This window comes from Saccopteryx leptura, chromosome 1, assembly GCF_036850995.1.
Source record: "Saccopteryx leptura isolate mSacLep1 chromosome 1, mSacLep1_pri_phased_curated, whole genome shotgun sequence".
Classification (NCBI taxonomy): Eukaryota; Metazoa; Chordata; class Mammalia; order Chiroptera; family Emballonuridae; genus Saccopteryx; species Saccopteryx leptura.
In genome coordinates, this window is record NC_089503.1 from 51,679,528 (window position 1) to 51,705,685 (window position 26,158).

The 26,158-nt window shown below is 38.0% G+C and overlaps 1 protein-coding gene across 1 annotated transcript in view; it reads left to right on the plus strand.

Moving 5' to 3' along the window:
• Nucleotides 1-26,158, plus strand: part of STK33 (serine/threonine kinase 33) — a 91,669-nt gene that overhangs the window by 8,958 nt on the left and 56,553 nt on the right. Inside the window, exons 5-7 of the mRNA XM_066360070.1 lie at nt 15,465-15,603; nt 19,415-19,503; nt 21,346-21,427. Of these exons, the coding sequence (XP_066216167.1) occupies nt 15,465-15,603; nt 19,415-19,503; nt 21,346-21,427 (310 nt within the window). The remainder of the gene's footprint in view (nt 1-15,464; nt 15,604-19,414; nt 19,504-21,345; nt 21,428-26,158) is intronic.

Here is a 26,158-nt window from a genome sequence, read left to right on the forward strand (position 1 = left end):
ATTTTGGGGTGGTATGTTGAAAACAAATGTTGAAAATGCAAACAACTTTACACACAACCAAACAGTGATTAGACTTTCCTTAGAGATGGCTTTACTTTCACCTTGGCCCTTGGTTTCTCCATTATACTCTCTTGGAAGAGTGTCATAATTTTGCAAGGTAAGCTTATAATAAAGTTAGCCTGGTACATTTGGCACTATGTAGAGATGATAGGTTGCTGTCTGTGTTTTACCAACATGTTTAGTCTTCCTTCTTCCCTAGGTGTTATCATTCTTCTCTTTGAATGCATGTAATTTTCTTTCTTTTCTTTTTCTTTTTAGGTGAGAGGAGGGGAGATAGAGAGACAGATGCACCCGGCAACCCCCATCTAGGGCTGGTGCTTGAGTACGGAACTATTTTTAGCACCTGAGGCTGATGTGCTCCAGTGGAGCTATCCTTAGCACCTGGGGCCATGCTCAAACCAATTGAGCCACTGGCTGTGGGAGAGGAAGGGAGAAAGAAGGGGTAGGGGGGAGAAGCAGATGGTTACTTCTTCCGTGTGCTCTGACCAAGAATCAAACCCGTGACATCCATATGTGGGGCCAACTCTATCCACTGAGTCACCAGCCAGGGCCAAAGCTGGTATTTTCATTTTGAGTTGTTTTAAAGCCTGGGGATTTACCATTGCTTCCAGATGGTTTAGTGCCTGTGCGATTGGGTGTTTCTCTGCTTGGAGGCAAAATAATTTAGTGATTAGGCATGTAGACTTTGGGGTCCTATTGCCTGTGTATGAGGCCATGACAAGCTACTCAAACTCTCTATACTTCAGTCTCCTCATCTGTAAAATGGATTTTATAATACTATCAACCTCATTCAGTTTGTTGAATAATTAAATGGAAAAATGCATATACAGTATCTCATTAAATGTTAGCTATTTTCTTTGTTTCCCTTGTCAGCCTCTGAAGCAGTAGTCGTCATATTGGGTTATGCAGTATGCTTGCTTTATTAGAAGGGCTTAATAACTATTAAAGACCGCAGTTATCCTTTGTGGGAGCAGTATAAGGCAGTGATGCTGAAAGTCTTCTCTACTCTCAGCCTTTTTCTTTTTCAGTTGAATTTATTGGGGTGACACTGGTTAACATAATTATATAGGTTTCAGGTGCCCAACTCCACAACATGTCTCTGCATACTGTATTGTGTGTTCCTCCCCAAGTCTCCATCTCTATTTATCCCCCCTATAACCTCATCTAGCACGCCAACACTCCCATCCCCAGCAATCAAGACATTGTTGTCTGTCTCTATGAGGATTTTTTCCTTTTTCTTTTGTCCTTTTTTTGCTCAATACCTCCACCCCCCTCACCCAACCCCTCTCACTAATAGCTGTCAGCCTGCTCTCTGTGTATGAGTCTGTCTCTATTTTGCTTGTTAGTTCATTTTGTTCATCAGATTCCATATATAAATGAAATCATATGGTACTTGTCTTTCTCTGACTGGCTTATTTCACTTAGCATAATGATCTTCAGGTTCGTCAATGCTATTGCAAAAGCTAAGATTTCCTTCTTTTTTATGGTCGTGTAGTATTCCATAGTGTAAATGTACCACAACTTTTTTTTATTTTATAAATTTTTATTAATTTTAATGGGGTGACATTAGTAAATCAGGGTACATATGTTCAAAGAAAAGATCTCCAGGTTATCTTGTCATTCAATTATGTTGCATACCCATCACCCAAAGTCAAATTGTCCTCTGTCACCTTCTATCTGGTTTTCTTTGTGCCCCTCTCCTCCCCCCTCTTCCTCCCTCTCCTCCCCCCCCCCATAACCACCACACTCTTGTCCATATCTCTTAGTCTCGTTTTTATGTCCCACCAATGTATGGAATCATGCAGTTCTTAGTTTTTTCTGATTTACTTACTTCACTCCGTATAATGTTATCAAGATCCATCCATTTTGTTGTAAATGATCTGATGTCATCATTTCTTATGGCTGAGTAGTATTCCATAGTATATATATACCACATCTTCTTTATCCATTCATCTATTGAAGGGCTTCGTACCACAACTTTTTTATTCACTCATCTACTGATGGGCTCTGGGTTGTATCCAGATCTTGGCTATTGTAAATAACACTGCAATGAACATAGGGGTGCATATATTCTTTTGGATTACTGTTTTGGGATTCTTAAAACATATTCCCAGAAGTGGGATTGCTGGGTCAAAGCACAGTTCCATTTTTAATTTTTTGAGGTAACTCTGTACTGCTTTCCACAGTGGCTGCACCAATCTACATTCCCATGAACTGTGTACAAAGGTTCCATTTTCCCCACACCCTCGCCAGTACTTGCCATTTGTTGACTTATTGATGATAGCCATTCTGACAGGTGTGAGGTAATATTTATCTCATTGTGGTTTAATTTGCGTTTCTATGATGTTGAGCATCTTTTCTTTACTTTTTTTTTTTTTGTATTTTTCTGAAGCTGGAAACGGAGAGGCAGACAGACTTCTGCATGCGCCCGACCGGGATCCACCCGGCATGCCCACCAGGGGGCGATGCTCTGCCCACCCAGGGCGTAGCTCTGTCATGACCAGAGCCACTCTAGCGCCTGGGGCAGAGGCCAAGGAGCCATCCCAGTGCCCAGGCTATCTTTTGCTCCAATGGAGCCTCGGCTGTGGGAGGGGAAGAGAGAGACAGAGAGGAAGGAGAGGGGGAGGGGTGGAGAAGCAGATGGGCGCCTCTCCTGTGTGCCCTGGCCAGGAATCGAACCTGGACTTCTGCAGGCCAGGCTGATGCTCTACCACTGAGCCAACCAGCCAGGGCCGAGCATCTTTTCATATGTCTATTGGCCATCTGTATGTCCTCTTTAGAAAAATGTCTATTCAGGGCCTATGTCCATTTTTTAACTGGATTGTTTGTATTTCTTTTTATTAAATTTAATGCAGTGACATTGATAAATCAGGGTACATATGTTGAGAGAAAACATCTCCAGATTATTTTGACATTTGATTGTGCTGTATACCCCTCCCCCAAAGTCAAATTGTCTTCTGTCACCTTCTATCTGGTTTTCTTTGTGCCCCTCCCCTCCCCCACCCCCTCTCTCCTTCCTCGCCCCATCCCCCCTCCCCATCCCCACCCCCGTTGCCATCATATTCTTGTTCATGTCTCTGTGTCTCATTTTTATGTCCCATCTATGTATGGATTCATATAGTTCTTAGTTTTTTCTGATTTACTTATTTCGCTCAGTATAATGTTATCAAGGTCCATCCATGTTATTGTAAATGATCCGTTGTCATCATTTCTTATGGCTGAGTAGTATTCCATAGTATATATGTACCAAAGCTTTTTAATCCACTCGTCCTCTGATGGACACTTGGGCTGTTTCCAGATCTTCGCTATTGTGAACAATGCTGCCACAAACATGGGGGTGCATTTCTCCTTTTGGAGCTGTTCTATGGTGTTCTTGGGGTATATTCCCAAGAACCCAGTGGGATAGCTGGGTCAAAAGGCAGTTCGATTTTCAGTTTTTTGAGAAATCTCCATACTGTTTTCCACAGTGGCTGCACCAGTCTGCATTCCCACCAGCAGTGCAAGAGGGTTCCCTTTTCTCCACATCCTCGCCAGCACTTATTCTGTGTTGTTTTATTGATGAGCGCCATTCTGGCTGGTGTGAGGTGATATTTCATTGTGGTTTTAATTTGCATTTCTCTAATGATTAGTGATGTTGAGCATTTTTTCATATGCCTATTGGCCATCTGTATGTCCTCTTTGAAGAAGTGTCTATTCATTTCTTTTTCCCATTTTTGATTGGATTGTTTGTCTTCCTGGTATTGAGTTTTACAAGCTCTTTATAAATTTTGGTTATTAACCCCTTATCAGATGTATTGTCAAATATGTTCTCCCATTGTGTGGTTTGTCTTTTTATTCTATTCTTGTTGTCTTTAGCTGTGCAAAAGCTTTTTAGTTTGATATAGTCCCATTTGTTTATCGTGTCTTTTATTTCACTTCCCCGTGGAGATAAATCAGCAAATATATTGCTCCGAGAGATGTCGGAGAGCTTACTGCCTATGTTTTCTTCTAAGATGCTTAGGGTTTTATGGCCTACATTTAAGTCTTTTATCCATTTTGAGTTTATTTTTGTGAGTGGTATAAGCTGGTGATCTAGTTTCATTTTTTTTGCAGGTAGCTGTCCAATTTTCCCAACATCATTTGTTAAAGAGGCTGTCTTTACTCCAATGTATGCTCTTACCTCCCTTGTCAAATATCAGTTGTCCATAAACATGTGGGTTTATTTCTGGGTTCTCAGTTCTGTTCCATTGATCTATATGCCTGTTCTTATGCCAGTACCAGGCTGCTTTGAGTACAATGGCCTTGTAGTATAACTTGATATCAGGAAGTGTGATACCTTTCACTTCATTCTTCTTTTTTAAGATTGCTGAGGCTATTCGTGTTCTCTTTTGGTTCCATATAAATTTTTGGAATATGTGATCTATATTTTTAAAGTATGTCATTGGTATTTTAATTGGTATTGCATTGAACTTATAGATTGCTTTGGGTAATATAGACATTTTAATGATGTTTATTCTTCCTAACCATGAGCATGGTATATGCTTCCACTTGTTTGTATCTTCCTTGATTTCTTTTATCAATTCTCTATAATTTTCCAAGTACAAGTCTTTAGTCTCCTTGGTTAAGTTTACTCCTAAGTACTTTATTTTTTTGGTTGCAATAGTGAAGGGGATTGTTTCCTTAATTTCTCTTTCTGATTGTTCATTGTTGGCGTATAAAAATGCCTCTGATTTCTGAGTATTGATTTTTATTCCTGCCACTTTGCTGAATTCATTTTTCAGGTCCAGTAGTTTTTTGTCTGAGACTTTAGGGTTTTTTATATACAATATCATATCATCTGCAAATAATGATAGTTTTACTTCTTCTTTTCCAACTTGAATGCCTTTTATTTCTTCTTCTTGTCTGAGTGCTGTGGCTAGAACTTATTCCTGATCTTAAGGGTATTGCTTTTAATTTTTGCCCATTGAGTATGATGTTGGCTGTGGGTTTCTCATAGATGGCTTTTATCATGTTGAGGTATGTTCCCTGTATTCCCAGTTTGCTGAGAGTTTTGATCATGAATGGGTGCTGGATTTTATCAAATGCTTTTTCTGCATTTATTGAAATTATCATATGGTTTTTCTCCTTCTTTTTGTTTATGTGATGAATCACATTGATTGATTTACGAATATTGTACCAGCCTTGCCTCCCCAGAATAAATCCCACTTGATCATGGTGTATGATTTTTTCCATATATTGTTGGATCCAGTTTGCTAATATTTTGTTGAGGATTTTAGCATCTATATTCATCAGAGATATTGGCCTATAATTTTCTTTCTTTGTGTTGTCTTTGCCTGGTTTTGGAATCAGAATTATACTCTCCTCATAAAAGGAGCTTGAAAATCTTCCTTCCTCTTGAATTTTTTGAAATAGTTTGAAAAGAATAGGAGTTAGTTCTTCTTTGAATATTTGGTAGAATTAAGTTGTGAAGCCATCAGGCCCTGGACTTTTCTTTGTTGGGAGTTTTTTGATAACTGTTTCTATCTCATTTGTTGTAATCGGTCTGTTTAGGTTTTCTGATTCTTCCAGATTGGTTTTTGGAAGATTGTATGTTTCAAGGAATTTGCCCATTACATCTAGGTTGTCTAGTTTTTTGGCATACAGTTCTTCATAGTATTTTCTTACAATCCTTTGTATTTCTGTTGTGTCAGTTATTTCTCCCCTCTCATTTCTAATTTTATTTATTTGAGTCCTCTCTCTCTTTTTCTTGGTGAGTCTAGTTAAAGGTTCATCAATCTTGTTTACCTTTTCAAAGAACCAGCTCCTAGTTTCATTGATCCTCTGTATTGTTTCTTTAGCCTCTATGTCATTTATTTCTGCTCTGATCTTTATTATTTCCTTCCTTCTACTACATTTGGGCTTTACTTGCTCTTCTTTTTCTAGTTCTTTTACATGCAGGGTTAAGTTCTTTATTTGAGCTTTTTCTAGCTTCTTAAAGTGTGCCTGTAGTGCTATGAACTTCCCTCTCAGTACTGCTTTTGCTGTGTCCCATAAATTTTGAGTTGTTGTATGCTCATTGTCATTCATTTCTAGGAATTTTTTTATTTCTTATTTGATTTCATTTTTAATCCATTCGTTATTTAACAACCTGCTATTTAGTTTCCATGTGTTTGAGAATTTTTGAGCTCTTCTGTTGTGGTTTATTTCTAGTTTCATGCCATTGTGATCAGAGAAAGTGCTTGATATGATTTCAATCTTCTTAAATTTGTTGAGAGCACTTTTGTGCCCTAACATGTGGTCTATCCTAGAGAATGTACCATGAGCACTTGAAAAGAATGTATATTCTGCTGCTTTAGGGTGAAAGGTTCTGAAGATATCTATTAAATCGAGTTGATCTAGTGTGTCCAATAAGTTTGCTGTTTCTTTGTTAATTTTCTTTCTTGAGGATCTATCTAGTGATGTTAGTGGGGTATTGAAATCCCCTACTATTATAATATTGCTGTTGATCTCGCCCTTTAAATTCATCAAAGTCTGCTTTATATATTTAGGTGCTCCTATATTAGGTGTATAGATATTTATAATAGTTATATCTTCCTGTTGGATTACTCCCTTTATCATTATGTAATGGCCTTCTTTATCTCTTACTATATCCTTTGTTTTAAAGTCCAATTTGTCTGATATAAGTGTTGCTACCCCAGCTTTTTTTTCATTTCCATTTGCATGAAATGTTTTTTTCCATCCTTTTACCTTCAATCTATGTGTATCTTTTGTTCTAAGGTGTGTCTCTTGTAGACAGCATATGTACAGGTCCTGTTTTCTTATCCATGCAGCTACCCTATGTCTTTTGATTGGATCATTTAATCCATTTACATTTATGGTTATTATTAACTAGAAAGCCCGGTGGTCATATGAAATGACCGCTGTTCTAGATATTATAAATTGTAATTAAAATGATTTGTGCAAAGGTGTCTGCTAATTCAAACTGAATTACCCAGGGCAGGCAGTGAGGATGCCCCTTTGCTTACTGCCCCACGAGGTTTCCCCCTTCTACTTGCTTAATTGCTTAAAGTAGAGTGCAATGAAGGAAACCACTGGCGGTACATTTCTTAAGAGCCACCGCTAGCTTAATAAATAAAGGTGATTTAAATAATAAAATGTTAATTCACATGTCAAAGATCTCTTTGTACACAACATTTCTTGTGTAGATCTTTCCATCATTTTTAAGCTCGCCTTGCAGAGGACCATCAATTATTTTTAATTTTACGTCCATTCTTTCATGAACTCTTGAACATAAAGTTAACCATGTCCAATGCAGGCTCAGGTAAAAAAATGCCAACACGCTTAAGCGTTTGGCCCTGAGACTTATTGATGGTCATAGCAAAGGTAAGTTTTACAGGAAATTGTCTATGTCTCAATTGAAACGGCAACCCTGTTTGAGATGGAGCCAAATCAATTCTTGGAATGACATGTATTTCACTTTTAGAGGAGCCAGTCAAAGACTTAGCTATTATGACATTATTTTTCAATTGGAGAACCTCTAGTCTCGTACCATTGCAAAGACCCCTTCTGGTGTTAAGATTTCTTAACAGCATAATTATTGCTCCAATCTTTAACCTCAATTTGTGAGGTGGCATGCCAGAAGGCGACAGACTATTTAAAATATCCATTGGAAAGTTGTTGGCACTCGCTTTATTATCAGCTACAATGGAATCCACACTTAAATATGTTGTGTTGTTCCCTTCTATGAAATTTAAGACATCATCATTTAGTTTGTCTACATCAGAAATTTTAGGACACAATATTGCCCTTTCACTAATTTCACTGATGTTTCCAGGCTGGATTTTATTACCAAAAACCCAATCCACTAAACTATCTTTGCATATCATTGACAAAGGAATCTCGACAACGTCTTCACTTAATCCATTATCATCAGAAAGAGTTCCATTTCCAAGTTTTAAAAGCCATTCACTATATTCGGGGTCATTTGACCTCATGTTCATTGTCAGTGGGAGTTTCTTAGATAAATCCCATGATTTTGCAAACTTTATGCTATTTTGTATTATTGCGGCTTGTGGAGCATGAGGCAATACTGATAGAAATTGTCTACAGTCATCTCCAAGAAGTAAAACTTTTCCTCCAAATGGATAATCATTTTTCATGATTTCTTTTAACAACCTGTCAGTTGTATCCAAAGCATGGTTTGAAGCCATGGTACATGCGTCAATTATTATGAGCTTTGCTTCTCTTAAAAGCTTTGCTTTGTCAGTATTTAATTTAATATTAGATACTGAAGTTTCATTTAATGGAATTGGCAATCCAAAAAGACTGTGTATTGTCTTTCCAAGCCTTGTCTTTCTCTGCTCAGTGGTTTCTTTTTGTCGAGAAAGCCGTTTTTGTGCAGCTTTAGCTCCTTTTCTCTCCTCTTCAGTGCTGTATTTTCTAGGAGGCATTCTTAAAAGAAATTACATTAAGAGGTAGTTTTTATGTAAAACAGCTGATTGCCAATGCAAACAAATGTTCACCTTCCCCCTGACACGCTCAATTTGCGTTCAGCCTTAAATTGTTTCAAAAGCAGATGATTGCCAATGCAAACAAATGTTCACCTTCCCCCTGACCCGCTCAATTTGCGTTCAGCCATGGCAACTTCACCCCATTGGCTAGTACAGTTAAGCAAGCAACCAATAAGCTATCGGCAACAAACAGACACTTAAGCTGCATATAATAAAGATATGTAGTTGTTTATTGCCATTTTCTTCTTTAAAGCTGTATTCCTTTTTTGCTATATTCTTTTCCCACTTTTGTCTGTTTACAACTGGCCCCTTAACATTTCCTGCAGCATTGGTTTAGTTGTAATGAATTCCTTGAGTTGCTTTTTGTCTGGGAAGCTTTTTATTTCTCCTTCAATTTTAAACAATAGCCTTGCTGGATAAAGTAGTCTTGGTTGTAGGTTCTTGTTCTGCATTACTTTGAATATTTCTTGCCATTCCCTTCTGGCCTCAAGTGTTTCTGTTGAGAAGTCGATGTCATCCTTATGGGGGCTCCTTTGTAGGTGATAACTTTTTTTTCTCTAGCAGCTTTTAATATTTTCTCTTTATCGCTTAGCTTTGATATTTTAATTATGATGTGTCTTGGTGTAGGTTTCTTTGGGTTTCTCTTTAATGGAGTCCTCTGTGCTTCTTGAACTGGTGAGAGTTTCCCCTGCATTAATTTAGGGAAGTTTTCAGCTATGATATGATTGAACAGTCTCTATCCCTTGTTCTTTTTCTTCTTCTTCAGGAACCCCTATGATGTGGATGTTATTTCTCTTCATGTTGTCACAAAGCTCTCTAAGAGTTTCCTCAGTCTTTTTGAGTCTCTTTTCTTTTTTCTTCTCTGCTTTCATGCCTTCATTCCAGTTCTCCATCTCGCTGATTCGATCCTCAGCTCTATCTATCCTGTTTTTAATTCCTTCCATTGTGGTCTTTATTTCTGATATTGTATTTGTCATCTCCAACTGATTCTTTTTTATACTTGCTATTTCTTTATTTAGGTGTTCATAATGACCATTCATTGTTGTTCTAAGATCCTGAAGCATCCTTACAATCATTATTTTAAACTCCGCATCTGGAAGTTTGATTATTTCCATGTCACTCAGTTCATCTCCTGAAGGTTTCTCTTGTGGTTTCATTTGGATTGCACTTTTTTGTCTTCTCATTGTCTGTATTTGGGTGTTTGTTTGTAGAGTTGGTTGAGTCTAGGCTTGGTGTTGTCTGCCTTCAGTTTTCAATTGTGTTATTTCTAGGTCTTCTTGGGTTGGTATCAGCTATTGTTTGTAATCCACTTTCAGATTTGGGCAGCTTTGAAGTCTTGATTTGTTTGTTTTCTTAACAGGTGATAGTCTTGTTTACTGATCTCAGCAGGGGGCTTCCTTGAAACTGTATCCAGGAATGTGATGGGTGTAACCTGAGACTCTGAAGGCCTCTTCCACCAACTAATCTCACTTGGGGCAGGGTGTTTTCTCAGCTTCAGTAGGGGGAGGTATATCTCAGATCTCCATGGAGACCTGAGCTACTGCCCCTCCTCCCCACTTCTTGTTTTCAGCTGTGTCTTGTTGCGCTGATTGGAGCTGGAGAGATGTCTGGAGATCTCTGATCCGGAAGCAATTTAGTACTGTTTTGTGGAAGGGTCAGTCCCTCCCCCAGCTATGGCTGCCTCCATCATGGATGAGTCAGCTTTTTTTTAGGTTGTCTCCTGCATTCCTTAGCCCCTCTCAGTCTGTCCTTCTCTCCTTTCCACTTGGGATAAGCTGGTCTTTTCAACACACCTTGCTCTCTGGTTGCCAGGCAAGTGACTATGAGCAGTATTTTCTGGTCTTTTCCCTGGAGTGAAATCCCCTCTGGGCTCTCAGCCTCACCACCCCCCCCCTCCATTCCTGTAAGCAGGGGAGATTCAGGCGCTCCCTACCAGGTTTGTTGTAGCTTCTTCTTTGCTCCTTGGTTTTTGAGAGCTGTTCTTATAGTCCAGAGTTGGTTTTTCACGCTGATTTTTCCTAAATTGATCTGTATTCCAGTTTGGTGGTGAGAGCTGGGCGTCTGTGCATCTGCCTACTCTGCTGCCATCTTCAGGTTCCCCGGATTGTTTGTATTTTTGATGTTGAGTTTTATAAGTACTTCATAAATTTTAGATATAAATCTCTTATCAGATGCATCGGCAAATATGTTCTTCTATTTGTTGGGTTGTCTTTACATTTTCTTTTTTTTTTTTTTTTTTGGTATTTTTCCAAAGCTGGAAACTGGGAGAGACAGTCAGACAGACTCCCGCATGTGCCCGACCAGGATCCACCCAGCACGCCCACCAGGGGGTGATGCTCTGCCCACCAGGGGGCAATGCTCTGCCCCTCCGGGGCGTTGCTCTGCTGCGACCAGAGCCACTCTAGCGCCTGGGGCAGAGGCCAAGGAGCCATCCCTAGTGCCTGGGCCATCTTTGATCCAATGGAGCCTCGCTGCGGGAGGGGAAGAGAGAGACAGAGAGGAAGGAGAGGGGGAGGGGTGGAGAAGCAGATGGGTGCTTCTCCTGTGTGCCCTGGCCAGGAATCGAACCCAGGACTCCTACACGCCAGGCCAACACTCTACCACTGAGCCAACCGGCCAGGGCCTCTTTTCATTTTCTTGATGGTTTCCTTTGCTGTGAAAAATATTTGTAATTTGATGCAGTCTCATTTGTTTACCTTTTCTCTTGTTCCCTTGCCCAAGGAGATATATCAGAAAAAATATTGCTATGAGAAATGTCTGGGATTTTACCGCCTATGTTTTCTTCTAGGATTCTTATAGTTTTATGGTAATAGTAAGTCTTTAATCTATTTTGAATTTATTCTTGTGATAGTGTAAGATGGTCTAGTTTCATTATTTTGCACATACCTGTCCAATTCCCCCAAAACCATTTATTGAATAGACTGTCTTTACCCAATTGTATGTGCTTGCCTCCTTTGTCAAATATTAATTGACCGTGTAGGCAGGAGTTTATTTCTGGGCTCTCTATTCTGTTCCAATGATCTATATGTCTATTTTATTGCCAGTACTAGGCTGTTTTGGTTACTATGGCCTTATAGTATAATTTGATATGAGGTAGTGTGATTCTTCCAATTTTGTCCTTTCTCAAGATTGTTATGGTTTTTCAGGGTCTTTTGTGGTTCCATAATTTTTTGGAATATTTGTTCTAGTTCTGTGAATATACTACTGGCATCTTGATAAGAATTGTATTGAATCTATGGATTGCCTTGGGTAATATGATAGCTCTTGGGAAAGGGTGTTAAGCAATGGAGGTGGAGGTATTTAGCAGAAAGGGACCAAAAAACCTCATGGACATGGTCAACAGTGTGGTGATTGCCAGGAAGGGGGAGGTAGAGGAGGGCATGGGGGGATAAATGGTGATGGACAAAGACTTCACTGGGGGAGCTGAACACACAATACATTGTACAAAGATGAGTTGTAGAATTGGGCACCTGAAACTTATATAATTATGTTAACTAGAATCACCCTAATAAATTGAACACAAATAAAAACTAAAGAAAATAAAAACTTTTATTGCATAACCTTTATCAGTGTACATATTTAAAATTGACACCAAGTTATAATATATGTACAGCTAATATAACTGTTTCTTCTAAATGAACACTTACCATTTCTTGTACCAGTGATCTCTGCAGTGCTGTCAGTAGGCAAAAATATAGCTTTGTTCAAAAGCTTATTTGTGTTAGACTCTGCAGAATAGTTAGTTTTGAGGTTTAGTAAATTAGAATTTTTTTTTTTTTATTAAGTGAGAGGCAAGGAGGCAGAGACAGATTTCTGCATGTTCCCTGACCAAGATCCACCTGGAAAGATCCTACCAGGTGGTGCTCAGCCTGTCTGAGCTTCTGCTCTGTTGCTTGGCAACTGAGCTATTTTAGTGCCTGAGGCGAGGCCATGGAGCTATGCTCAGTGCTTGGGGCCAACTCTGCTGGAACCATTTGTGTCATGGCTGCAGGAAGAGAACAGAGGGGAGAAGCAGATGGGTGCTTCTCCTTTGTGTTCTGACCAGGAATCAAACCCAGGACATCCACATGCCAGGCTCATGCTTTACCACTAAGCCAATGGACTGGGGCGTGAATTAGAATTTTGACTACAAAAGAAAGGGTGTTAACTTTCTCTTCCTGTTTTCAGGCTTGCTGATTGAACAAGAAATTGCATTCCTACACATAGACATACACAATAGTGTTGTGATAGCCAAGGAAAAGGAGTAGGTGGAGGTGGGTAAAGGAGGAAAGATCATGGATGGAATGAGACTTTGCTTGGGGCAATAGGCACACAATGAAGTGTGCAGATGGTGTTTTATTGAGTTGTACACATGAAACCTTATGGCATTGTTTCTTGAAGTGTGTGCCAGGGCTCACTGGTCTGCCCTAGAAGATTTCCAGGTGCGCCTTATGGTATTCCAGAGAAATATGTGCCTCTTGGGGACCAAAAAACCACAGGGTTTTTGAAGTTTAGATTTTTGGGGGACAGAGGTGTGGGGAATTGGCTGTAAGCTGACAGTTTGCCCAACCCCCCACCTCACTTGCCTGATTAGGTTGCAAAAGGCTGTTAAGCTGTGGTGCTAGATTGTTTACACTACCCCCCATGTTCCTCGGAAAGACTGGAGGCAAGTTTCTTCTATCCTTTGTTTGGTGTAAAGTAAAGATGATATGTATGGTGCGGGTTTTCTGAACTCAACACAATTAAAAGTAAAAAGAGGAATTCTTCAATGTGTTTACGAGGAAATGAGAGTTTGCCTTCCAAATATATACCAAACATTGAAGAAATCACTAGGACACATCAGGCTCATGTTTCTCATAAACACAAGAATGAAAAAACTTAACACGTTCACGCTGGGACCTGCCGAATTTACTAAATCTTACTAAGAATGTATCTATATATATAAAAAGATAACCTTTTTTGTCATTTTTTTATTTTTAAGCCCTCTTTTTTATGAATTCTAAAAAGCATAACAAAAAATATAGCATAAAAATGTTTTTTAATGTTAGAATAAATTTAATTTTGTCATATTTATTTCACTTAATTACCAGAAAATCATGCTTGGACTTTATATTTTTTCTTTAATATTTGATTTAGTTATTATAGCATATTTCTCAGAAATTTGTATATAGTGTGCCTACAATTATTGGTAGGGTTTTAAATGTGCCCCAACTTCAAAAAGTTTAAGAACCATTGCCTTATGGCAATAAATTAAATTTTTAAAAAATCACCTGACCAGATGGTGGTGCAGTGAATAGAGCATTGACGGTTATCGCCAAGGACCCAGGTTCAAAGCCCCGAGGTCGCTGGCTTGAGCACAGGCTCATCTGCCTAGAACCTGGGCTCACCAGCTTGAGTGCGGGGTCGCCGGCTTGAGCATGGAATCATAGACATGACCCCATGGTCACTGGCTTGAGCTCAAAGGTAGCTGACTTGAAGACTAAGGTTGCTGGCTTGAGCAAGGGGTCACTGGCTTGGCTAGAACCCCACAGTCAAGACAATCAATACGAGAATCAATCAATGAAAAACTAACATGACGCTACTATGAGTTAATGCTTCTCATCTCTCTCCCTTCCTGTCTATCTCTGTCTCTAAAAAAATCTAGCAGCATAGAATAGAATGAATATGGAAAATGGAAAGAGTATTCTGTGACTGAATAGTAATAGGTATGAAAAAGACTTGCATTTTAGTTGACTGTGAGTCTTTCTGAATCAATAGATGACTTGACTGTTGGAATATCTAAAGTAATCTTAATACGCATCAACAGAAACACAAATACAGAAGAGGCATTACATCTATGACTTTTACCACTCGTAGCCAATTCGTCAGTAAGGCTGCTGTTTCTTTCTCCTATGTCTCATTCATATCTTTTTCTTCTTTCACTTCTTGTCTCCATTGTGTACCTCACATGTACCCTCTGTAGACAGGTCCGCATACCACAGTGTGCAGGCCAAATCTGCTGTACTGCCTATTATTTTTATTGCCCTTAAACTAAGTTAAAAAAAATTTTCTTTTACATTTTTAAATGGTTGAAATAAATTTAAAAGAGACATGCATAAATTATATGAAAATACATTTTCAAAGTCCACAAATAAAGTTTTGTTGTATTGTTTATGATTGCTTTTATGCTCTAACAGCAGAGTTGTGTAGTTACAAAAGAGATGCGTGGCCCACAACGCTGAAAGTATTTGTTGTCTGATTCTGGCCTTTACAGAAAAAACTTGCTGAGCCTTGTTCCACATTACTGTTAGTGTTCATTTAGAAATGCAAAAGTGGTAATAGCACTGATCTTTCCCCCAACTCCAGCCACCAGCTTAGTCTTCAGGGCTCCTTATTGCACATGGGGAAATGTTCTGAACTCCTTGGTGTGATATCCAAGACTCTTGGCAACCTGGCATCAACCTGTTCTTTTTGGCCTCAGCCCTCACCACCACTCCATACTCCTCTGCTCAACCAAATTCACAATGCTGTTAACACTGAGGTATTTGTTATTTTTATAGCAGCCAATGTCATTTCAAGTTCTGTAGTTTGCTAATACTACAGGTTCTGCCTGTTCTCTACCCCTCTATTGCTTCTCAGTCATCTAGACCTGCCTGAGTGAGTGATCTTTAGGCAGATGCCCCCTCCTCTGTAATCTTAAAGAATTCTGGGCATGCCTCTTCTATGAACACTTACATTGTAATTATTGTATTACTACACTGAGAGCTCCTTGGGGGGAGAGACTATGTCTTATGCTTCCATGGCCCCAGTATTCTGCACAGTATCATGTATATGATAGATAATAAATATTTTTCAATTAATAGATTGGTGATTAAGATTGTGATATTTTTACTCTGTATGTAATATACATATAACATGTTCCAGATCCCCACCTATATAATTTTCTCTCTCTCTCTCTTTTTATATATGTATTGTCAGAAAATGTACCTGGTGATGGAGCTCTGTGAGGATGGAGAACTCAAAGAAATTCTAATTAGGAAAGGGCATTTCTCAGAGAATGAGACAAGGTGGATCATTCAGAGCGTCGCATCAGCTATAGCGTATCTTCACAACAACGGTAAGGAGTCGATTGTGTAGGTCATTGATGCCACGGGTTCAGAAAGCTCTTTTGTTGAAGTGTAATGGTATTCAGGATACATAGATGCAGAAATAATGCCTACTAGTGTGCAAGATTTTATTTTAAAATTAAAAATTTTTTCTTTTTAACTTTATATATAGATACTATAATTAGAAACAAGGCAGGTATACATTTACATAGTACTTGGACAAGGATGAAGTTATGAACATTTATATTCAACAGTTTGAAAAGCAGCTACTGTTATCAAATAGAAAGTAGACAAATCAATAATAAAAGTGAAATTTCTAAAAACATTTATATATTAATGATTTAAAAATTATATATTCTCAGCATTTTTTTTGTTTCTGTTTCTGATTTTTAGAGTTGTTTTACATTCACAGCCAAATTGAGCAGAAATTACAGAGGTTTTCCACACAGGTTTCCCCATTATCTGAAAGCAGAGTGTACCTATGAAACCTTTTATAAGCTAAAATGGTATAAAACAAAGAATCACCATTAATGTATATGGAAAAGTTGATGAGTGTTCCCAGACCCCCAAAATAAACTACCAAATCACACTAACACAGTAAAAGCAGGGACAAAATTATAAATACACACCATATTTTGCATAGACATCAATCCAGCAGTAGACTTTCCGTTACTGGATACTGACTGAAAGGACTCCCTTTCTACAAGTGGAACCAATAGTAACTTTGGCAGATGCCCTTAGACACAGTTCAAAGTTATGGGGGCTGAATGCTGCGATACTGAGTGTAGTTTCCAGGAAAACAGCCAGGTGGTACTACTACTACTGCTCAGTGTGGGCACTGCCTCTGTAAAAGCTCTTTCAAAACAAATGTTGACTTCTATTTTTGTTTTTCATATTTTTTTCTTCTTTTTCCAAGTAAGAGTAGGGGAGATAGAGAGATAGACTTTCGCATGCCCCCTGACTGGGATCCACCTGACAACCCCTGTCTGGGTCAGATGTTCTGCCCATATGGGACCATGCTCACAACCTAGTTATTGTTTTTAGCACCTGAGGTAGAGGCTCCATGGAGCCATCCTCAGCGTCTAGGGCTGATGTGCTCCAACCAATCGAGCCATGGCTGTGGGAGGAGATTCGAGAGAGAGAGAAGAGGCAGAGGTATGGGTGGAGAAGCAGATGGCCACTTCTCCCTGTATACCCTGACTAGAATCAAACCTGGGACATCCACACACCAGTCAATGCTCTACCACTGAGCCAACCAGCCAGGGCCTGTTTTTCATATTTTTTTGTAAAAGCAAAAATCCTCTGGATTTCTATTGGTTAGTGAAAACAAGTACTAATCTAGGACTTTTATGATAGTGAAGTGGTGTAACATGAACTTCTGAAAAATGGGGGATACCGGTATACCCCCTGCCCATACATGCACCCCACAACACAATGACACATTAATTGATAAACCTACACTGACATATCATCACCCAAAGTCCACACTTCACATTGGGACCGCTCTTGGTGGTGTACATTCTATGGGTTTTGACCAATGTGTAATGATATGTATCCACTAATATAGTATCACACAGAGTAGTTTTACTCCTTTAAAATCCACATTTAAAAAGTAGTCTAATTATTCTAATTGCTTTACTGTTCTTTGGTGTTACTGCTGCTGCTTCTCCTCATGGCCTTCCTCTTTTTCCCTCTCAAGGCTAGTTGGCTTACATGCGATTTTGGAAACTTTTCATTTTATTTTATTTTATTTTTTATTCAGTGAGAGGAGGGAAGGCAGAGACAGACTCCTGCATATGCCCAACTGGGATCCACCTGGCAAGCCCACTAGGGGTGATGCTCTGCCATCTGGAGCATTGCTCTGTTGCTTAGCAACTGAGCTCTTCTTAGCACCTGAGGCAGAGACCAGGAAGCCATCCTCAGCACCTGGAGCCAACTTGCTGCAAACGAGCCATGGCTGCAGGAGAAGAAGAGAGATAGGTGGAGGGGGGTGAAGAAACAGATGGTTGCTTCTCCTGTGTGCACTGACCGGGAATCAAACCTGAGACATCCACATGCTGGGCTGACACTCTACCACTGAGCCAACTGGCCAAGTTTGGAAACTTTTCATTTTATAGATGAGAGAAAACTTTATTCTTGAGAGGTGAAGTGATATGGTGAGGTGTGGCCCTGCTGGTACTGGAACCCAGGGGTTCATTCAGCAGCTATTTCCTGAGCACCTACTGCACTGTGGTCAGTCCTAGAATGACAAAGATTAAAAGACATGCCCCCCCCCCAAAACCTGACCAGGCGGCACAGTGGAGAGAGGTCGCAGTCTTGAGTGTGGGCTCACCAGCCTGAGCGTGGGGTTGCTGGCTTGAGCATGGGATCATAGACATGACCCCCTGATCGCTGGCTTGAAACCCAAGGTCGTTGGCTTGAGCCCAAAGTCGCTGGCTTGAGCAAGGGGTCACTTGCTCTGCTATTGCCCTCGGTCAAGGCACATACGAGAAAGCAATCACTGACCTGTGGTGGCGCAGTGGATAAAGCGTCAACCTGGAAACACTGAGGTTGCCGGTTCGAAACCCTGGGCTTGCCTGGTCAAGGCACATATGGGAGTTGATGCTTCCTGCTCCTCCCCCCTTCTCTCTCTCTCTCTATAATGAATAAATAAAATCTAAAAGAAAATTAAAAAAATTTTAAAAAAAGGCACTTTGAGAAAGCAATCAACAAACAACTAAGATGCTGCAACAAAGAATTAATGCTTCTCATCTCTCTCCTTTCCTGTCTGTCTGTCCCTATCTGTCTCTCTCTTTCTGTCCCTCTCTCTGTCTTTGACACACACACACACACACACACACACACACACACACACACACACACACTCACTCACTCACTCACACAAAGACAAGGCCCTTATTCCTTAAGAAATTCAGGCTGGTGGAAAATCAAGTATAGAACACATTGTAATTCAATGTGGTAATTTCTCTAATTGACATATCAAGTACAAGGAGCATAGGAGCTTCATTTGATTTGAAAGACAGGGAAACAAAGTTGCACTGAGGAATACTAACTCAGATGGAAAAAGGGAGGGCTTTCTAGGCAGAGGGAAACAATTTTTGCAAGGGCAGGTAACCAAAGACCTAATGTTATGCTAAGGTCAATTTCCCCATACGAATCAAACAGTTATTTGCAAAGAAAGTGCTTGGTACATAATTCTCTGCATGTACATAAAAACTCTACCTGAAGTTCAACGTGTTCACCTGGAGATTTTGTGTCTCAAGGGTTTTTGTTTGGTTTCTGTTTAACATATATAAAGAGTAGTAAAGTGAGTGCTGATGTTAGAGAAAAATACCTATATACTGAAATAAGCACTGTTTGTACATATGTAGCCAGGTTGCAGTATGTTAACTGTTTATATTGGCAATAACATACGCATAGAAGAAAAGAAGTAATCTAAGGACATGGGAAACCTTCCTGGGCTTGTAGCTAAGATTATCTCACCTTCCTGGGAACAACTAACCCTGGACATGATCCTCTTCCACACTGGTCAGGCCACGGGTCATGAAGAGCAGCAGCCAGCTGGGGCAGCAAGGGAATGGGGAGAGGTAAGGGAATCAAAGAAAATGACTTCGTAAGGTTAGAAATGTTAAAAAAATGAAAACAAAAACAAAGAAAGGGATCTGAATAGAAGGAAATGGAACAGAGCAGAATTATGCTTGACCCACCCCAAATATTTTATCAGTGGACATTAATTTGCCAAATATATTTGTTTTATTTGTGTCCCTTGAATTATTTCTCCATTATTCATTTCATTTGATATGTTGTTTATTTTCTTGGTAGATATAGTACATAGAGATCTAAAACTGGAAAACATAATGGTTAAAAGCAGCTTTATTGATGATAACAATGAAATGAACTTAAACATAAAGGTAAGATACTAGAAATGGTGATAAATATTTGCCTATGAACAATTTGATAGAAAAGTAGCAAAGTGCATTCTTTTTTTAGATACATTTTGGAAGCTTTGAGCAGCCAGAAAATAAGTGGCTGGCAATAAACCAATAAAAAATTCATAAAAGAGGTTATAACTGACAAGAATAATTTTACAAATTAAGTGGTACTGTTGAATTGTTTTAAAGAACATATTCATTCGGATAGTTCTAAACCATTAGTTAATAGCAAGCAAACAGATGCTTTGAATTCTGATTAATTTCAAAATCATGCCTAGCAATTTGATGTAAATGTGTCCCAGATTTAGGAAAAAAAACACACCTTGGCTGTGCCTTTCATACTAAATTGATGCTAAAGTCTTTGTTTCTCACTGAAAATTTTCCTCAGTATTAATATTTAAATCCTAAGCACAATTAATGTGCCAAGTGTTTATTCTTAAAGATTTATTCAAATTAAGTATTCCTTAATGTCAAATAAATGATAGGATACATTATTTACTAGTTAGCACTTGAATAGTGGCTGCTTGCAAAATATGTGTATGTGTTAATTTAGGAATAAAATGTCTGTGGATAACTCACTCTGTTGCAGATGCTAGATCCCTATAACATAAATAGGTTTAACAGCATTGTTGTTTTACCTGGGTAAATGTACTTGAATATTTCCATTGTAAACTCCGTGAAAGCAGGAATTATGTATTATTCACTGTTGGTACTTGGAGTAGTGCTCAATAGTGAAACATAGTATGTGCTCAATTAATATTTGGTGACTGAAGGAATAAAAGGTCTTCAAAGAACTGAATTAAAACATGAAACCTTTTGTTTATTTGATATCTGTATAGATTTTTTGTGGAGAAAGATATGTATCAGAGTACTCCAAATGGTATAATTGCGATAACTCCTGGAGAAACTGATTTATCTATTTAGAAGAATAGTGGTACCACATGTCGACAGGAACATTTTCTTCTAAGGCACTGGAAACTTCGCGTGCATTGTCTATGGACCGACAACCTATCTTTGGTTGTATGATCAATAAATGTGCCTGTTTTCTGCTTTCAGCCCAAGGCTGTTCCAACTTGGGAGACAATACCAAGGGCGCATACTGAATATTTAATAACCAAATGTTTAATGACCAAGATTTAGAATTGAGCGGAAAGACTGCAGCTGCAGCAGTAGTCCTCCCGTGTATTTGTAGTTACAGTGGATTTTTTTCCTTGTAATTTGCTTCTTGTAGTTTTTAATAGTGTAGTCATTGTTTTCATTAGTATGCTCTAGAAACACAAAGGAAATAATAAAGAAAAGATAGTATTTAACAGAGATAATGTTTTTCAAATAATTATAAAAAGGGGGAGTTTCTGTGAACACTGAAAAGGATAGTGATTTGCAATTATAACAGTGCTTTAAACTGGAACATAACTTAAGTATCAGAAAAAGAAACATAATATGGCCAGAATCTATTTTAAAGTAAAAGAACTTCTTAAAAATAACTTTTATTTGAAAAAAAGTTAAATGCAAAATAAAAAAGGAAGGAAAATGTTAGATGCCTTCTCTCAAGATGCAACTTTTCATGTTGAACTGGTAAGTTTAATTAGAGGGAATGAACCATCAACACCCTAGTTATTTTCTTAAGACTTGAGAACCCAAGGTTCTCTTTACCAGGTTTCTTCTTCACAGAGAGGGGTAGGCGGGGAGGGGAAGCAAGGTCCTTATTGGTAATACAAGTAAAGAAGCTCTATCCTTGAGGACCTCTGAATTAAATGCATCCTACCTCAATAATGAGTGCCCTCAGGGACAGGAGACAGGTAACGGAGTTCATTCTTCCAGGTGACCGATTTTGGCTTGGCGGTGAAGCATGGCCGGAGTGAAGTCATGCTGCAGACCACGTGTGGGACTCCTATCTATATGGGTGAGTTAGTAGACCTAAAACTTAGAACAAGTAATGTGGATTAAAACTCGAGCAATTTGTTTTTGATTTTGCCATTATGACTTAAAGGCCCTGATCCAGCTACCTTTTCTTCTTTTTTAGGTTAAATAATTTCAATTGTTTTAGGTTTTTTTTCATAGTTTTTCTCTTCAAAGATTGCAGTGTTTATGATTTCTCTGGGCTCTTCTTATAGTTGTTTATTTCTCTTAAGTAATCATACCCCAAACTAATTTACTGTTTTTGTTAATTCATGCTAAAATCATGTGTGTGTGTGTTTTGCTTTTCATATTTATTCAATTCTATTGTCATCAAATAGTTGTTCCTAAAGAATACTGATTAAATATATTTGTAAAATAACAATTTCTCATTTTTCTAAATGTGATTTTAACAGCTTTACTTATTTATTTATTAAAGATTTTATTTATTGACCGTTTAGAGACAGGAGAGAGAGAAAGGCAAGGTGGGGGGAGGAGCAGAAAGCATGAACTTGTAGTTGCTTCTCATATGTGCCTTGATGGGGTCTCGTATGACTGTGTCTCAGATGGTCAAGAGCAGGGTCTCGAACGGATGACCTCAGCATTCCAGGTCAACACTCTATGCACTGTGCCGCCAAGGTCAGGCAACAGCTTGACTGTTTTTAAAGTATAATTTCAGTTCCATAGTCAATGATTTTTCATACATTCACAGACTTGTGCAACCATCACCATAATTTAGATTTAGAACAGTTCTACCCCACAAAATTGCCTCATGCCTTTTTGCATTCAATTTCAAGCCCATCCCAGCCCCAGATAACCAGTAATCTTGTCTCTCTAGATTTGCCTTTTTGAACATTCCTTGTAAATAGAACTGTACAATACATAGTCCTTTATGTCTGGCTTCTTTCCCTCAGCCTCATGTTTCGAGGTGTATCTTGCAGAATGTATCTGTAGACTGTTCCATTACGTTGTTGAACAGTTGCCATTGTATGGATATGCCACAAGCTGTCTACCCATTTGTTAGCTGGTGAGCGCGGTGATGTTTCCAGTTTGGGACTGTTATGAATAATGCTGTTACGAACATTCATGTACAAGTGTATATATGGCCATATGGTTTTATTTTCTTTGTGTAGCTAGCTAGGAGTGAAATTGCTGGGTCATATATTATTTATGTTTAAATTTTCAAGAAACTGCTGAATGATTTTCCAAAGTGGCTGTAACATTTTACCTTTCTACTTGCAATGTATGAGTGTTTCAATTTATTCACATCCTTGCTGACACTTGATATTACCTGTCTTTTTAAATTATAGCCATTCTAGTGGGTGTGAAGTAGTATCTCATTGTGGTTTCAATTTGCATTACCCTGATGATCAGTGATGTTGAGCATCTTCTCATGTACTTATTACTTATTTATATAGCTTCTCTGAGGACATGTCTAGTCAAATCTGTACCTATCGAGATGATCATGTATTTTTTCTCCTTAAGTTTATTAATGAAGTAACATTAATGACTTTTAAAACTGTTGAACAATCCTTGCACTTAAACCAAGTGGATTAAACTGCACTTGGTTTAACATACTGCTGTATTCTGTGTTTCTCCACTTTATTTAGGAGCTATGAATGTAGCTTGCTTTCTTTTGTGCTGCCCTTGTCTGTTTGATGTTAGGGTTATGCTAGCCTCATTTAAAAAGTAAAACATTTTCACTTTTTATATGTTCATGTGCCATTTAAGTAGGAGAAATGATCTATTCATTAGTTTGATGAAATTTCCCCTTAAAATATTTAGTCTTGGTACACTTTAGGGGATGAACTTTCTACTTATATTTTCAATTTATTCTAGGTAATTCAAGTTTCTACATCTTTTTGAATGACTTTCATAATTTATGTTTTTTACAAAATTATTTATTACATTGAGATTTTATATTTTATTGGCATAAAAATGCAAATATATTTACTTGTCATTTTCAGAATCTCCTGTGTATTTGTGGTGATAGCCCCCTATTGGTTCCCAATGTTTTTTAAGAAGGCAGGATGATATAACATTGGTAATACGGCCTCTGATGTCACCTGGCTAACTCATGATTTCAGTTTTGTTTCTTACTATCTGATTAACCCTGGGCAAACAACTGCTTTTGGCACAATTTCTGTAACACATAATAGCAATTATGTCACTCACTGATCAAAAAATTTTGAAGTTTTTTTCTTGTGACAGACATTAGTCTAGATACTTGAAATACAACAGTGAATAATTATTAAAATGTCATGCTGGCAAAAACATTAAATAAGATAAATAAGTAAAATAGCTGATATATTAGAGAAATGTGCTAAGGGAGAAAAATAAAACGGGAAGGGGAGAGGATGTATTTAGGAGGGTAATAATACTTATCCGGTTGATACAATTAAAAGAGAAAATACAGGTAAAGAGATCAGTACAGTACCTGGCACTTGGTGCTCAATTTTAGCTCTTAAAATAATACTAACCATTTTCTTTTCTTGTTCATATTTGTTAGTGGTTAGGCCAATTTATTGGGGTTTTAAAGAATCAGCTCAAGTCTAATGTTATTTAGTTTTTTTTATTAATCTCTGCTTTTACCTTTCTGAAGGCCTTTTTTTCTACTTTCTTTTGGTTTATTTTTTGACTTCCTAAGCTAAATGCTTATATATTTTCAGTCTTCTTATTTTCTAACAAATGCATTTAAGATTATATATTTTCCTCTGAGTACTTCTTTGATAATTTCTTTTGTAATATACAGTGTCTGAATTATATAGGCTATTTTAAAAATGTTTTATTTAGAAAATTAAATTTAACAGGGTTACTTTGATTAATAAGAGTACATAGGTTTCAGGTTAACATTTCTATAGCATTTGAACTGTTGATTAGGTTGTATACCCATCACCCAAAGTCAAATCATTTTTCACACCTTATATTTGTTCCTCTTTATACCCTTCCACTCATGCCCTTCCCCCACCCCCTCCCCTATGTCTCTCTCCCACTGGTAACCACTTTACTTTTATCTATGTTCATGAGTCTCAATTTTATATCCCACCTATGTGTGAAATCATACAGTTCTTAGCTTTTTCTGATTTACTTATTTCACTCAGTATAACGTTCTCAAGGTCCATCCATGTTGTCGTAAATGTCACTATGTCATAATTTCTTATGGTTAAGTAGTATTCCATTGTATATATGGACCACATCTTCTTTATCCAATCCTCTGTCAAGGGGTACTTTGGTTGTTTCCATGTCTTGGCCACTGTGAATAATGCTGCAATTAACATGGGAGTGCATGTGTCTTTATGTACCAATGTTTTTGAGCTTTTGTGGTAGTTACTCAGTAGAGGGATTGCTGGGTCATTTGATAATTCTATTCTTAATTTTTTGAGGAACCACCATACTTTCTTCCATAATAGTTGTACTAATTTACATTCCCATCAGCAGTGAATGAGGGTTTCTTTTTCTCCACAGCCTCTCCAATACTTATTATTACCTGTCTTGTTGATAACAGTGAATCTAACAAGTATGACGTGGTATCTCATCGTAGTTTTAATTTGCATTTCTCCAATAGCTAGTGAAGATGAGCATCTTTTCATATATCTGTTGACTATTTGTATGTCCTCTTGGGAGAAGTGTCTATTCAGGTCCTCTCCCCATTTTTTAATGAAATTGTTTGCTTGTTTGTTGCTGAGCTTTGTGAGTTTTTTACATATCTTGGATATTAAACCCTTATCAGAGCTGTTGTTTGCAAATGTCATCTCCCAATTAGTTGACTGCCTGTTTGTTTTGTTGTCAATTTCTTTTTCTGTGCAGAAGTTATTTAGTTTAGAGCCATGATTATCAAAACAGCATGGCATTGGCAGAAAAACAGATATACAGACCAATGGAACAGAATCGAGAGCCCAGAAATAAAACCACATATATATGGTCAAATAATCTTCAACAAAGGAACCAAAAACACATAGTGGAGAAAAGAAAGCCTCTTCAATAAATGGTGCTGGGAAAATTGGAAAGTCACATGCGAAAGAATGAAACTTGACTACAGTTTGTGATCAAAGACCTAAATATAAGATCTGAAACAATAAAATGCATGGAAGAAAACATAGGGACTAAACTCATGGACCTTGGCCGTAGAAGACAATTTATGAATTTGACCCCAAAGGCAAGAAAAGTAAAGGCAAAAATAAATAAAGGCTATTTCTCAATAGTCTATAATAATATTAGTTTTAGTCTTCTTCTTTAGTTCAAGAATTATTTAGAAGTGCTTTTAGACTTTTCTAGATAGTTATGATGTGTTTGCTGCTCATGTGAATGTAATGTTTGTTTTCTAGACCCCAACAACCACATATGATTTCTGTCACCATAGGGTTAGGGTTAGGGTTATCTAAAAGTTTATATAAATTAAATCATATAGTATATATTCTTTTGTCTGTTCCATGTAATGACTTTTAGACATATTCATAGTTTTGGGGTTTTTTATTTTTTGCTGAGGAGTATACTTCATTTTTTCCCCTATTTGATGCGTGACGTTTCAAAATCATTTCATCTTATTTTGGAAAAGCTACTTTAGATTCTGTTTAAATCCTCCTGTTGGAAAAAGACATCTGGTCTATAGTATATGGAGAAATATATCCAAGCACCCTGAGTTTTATGCCTGCTTATTAGTTGTCTACACTGATAACAAGTGAGAGAACAAGAGAGAAGACAGATGGTTTGTAGAGCTTTGCTGACTTTCTAAATGGCT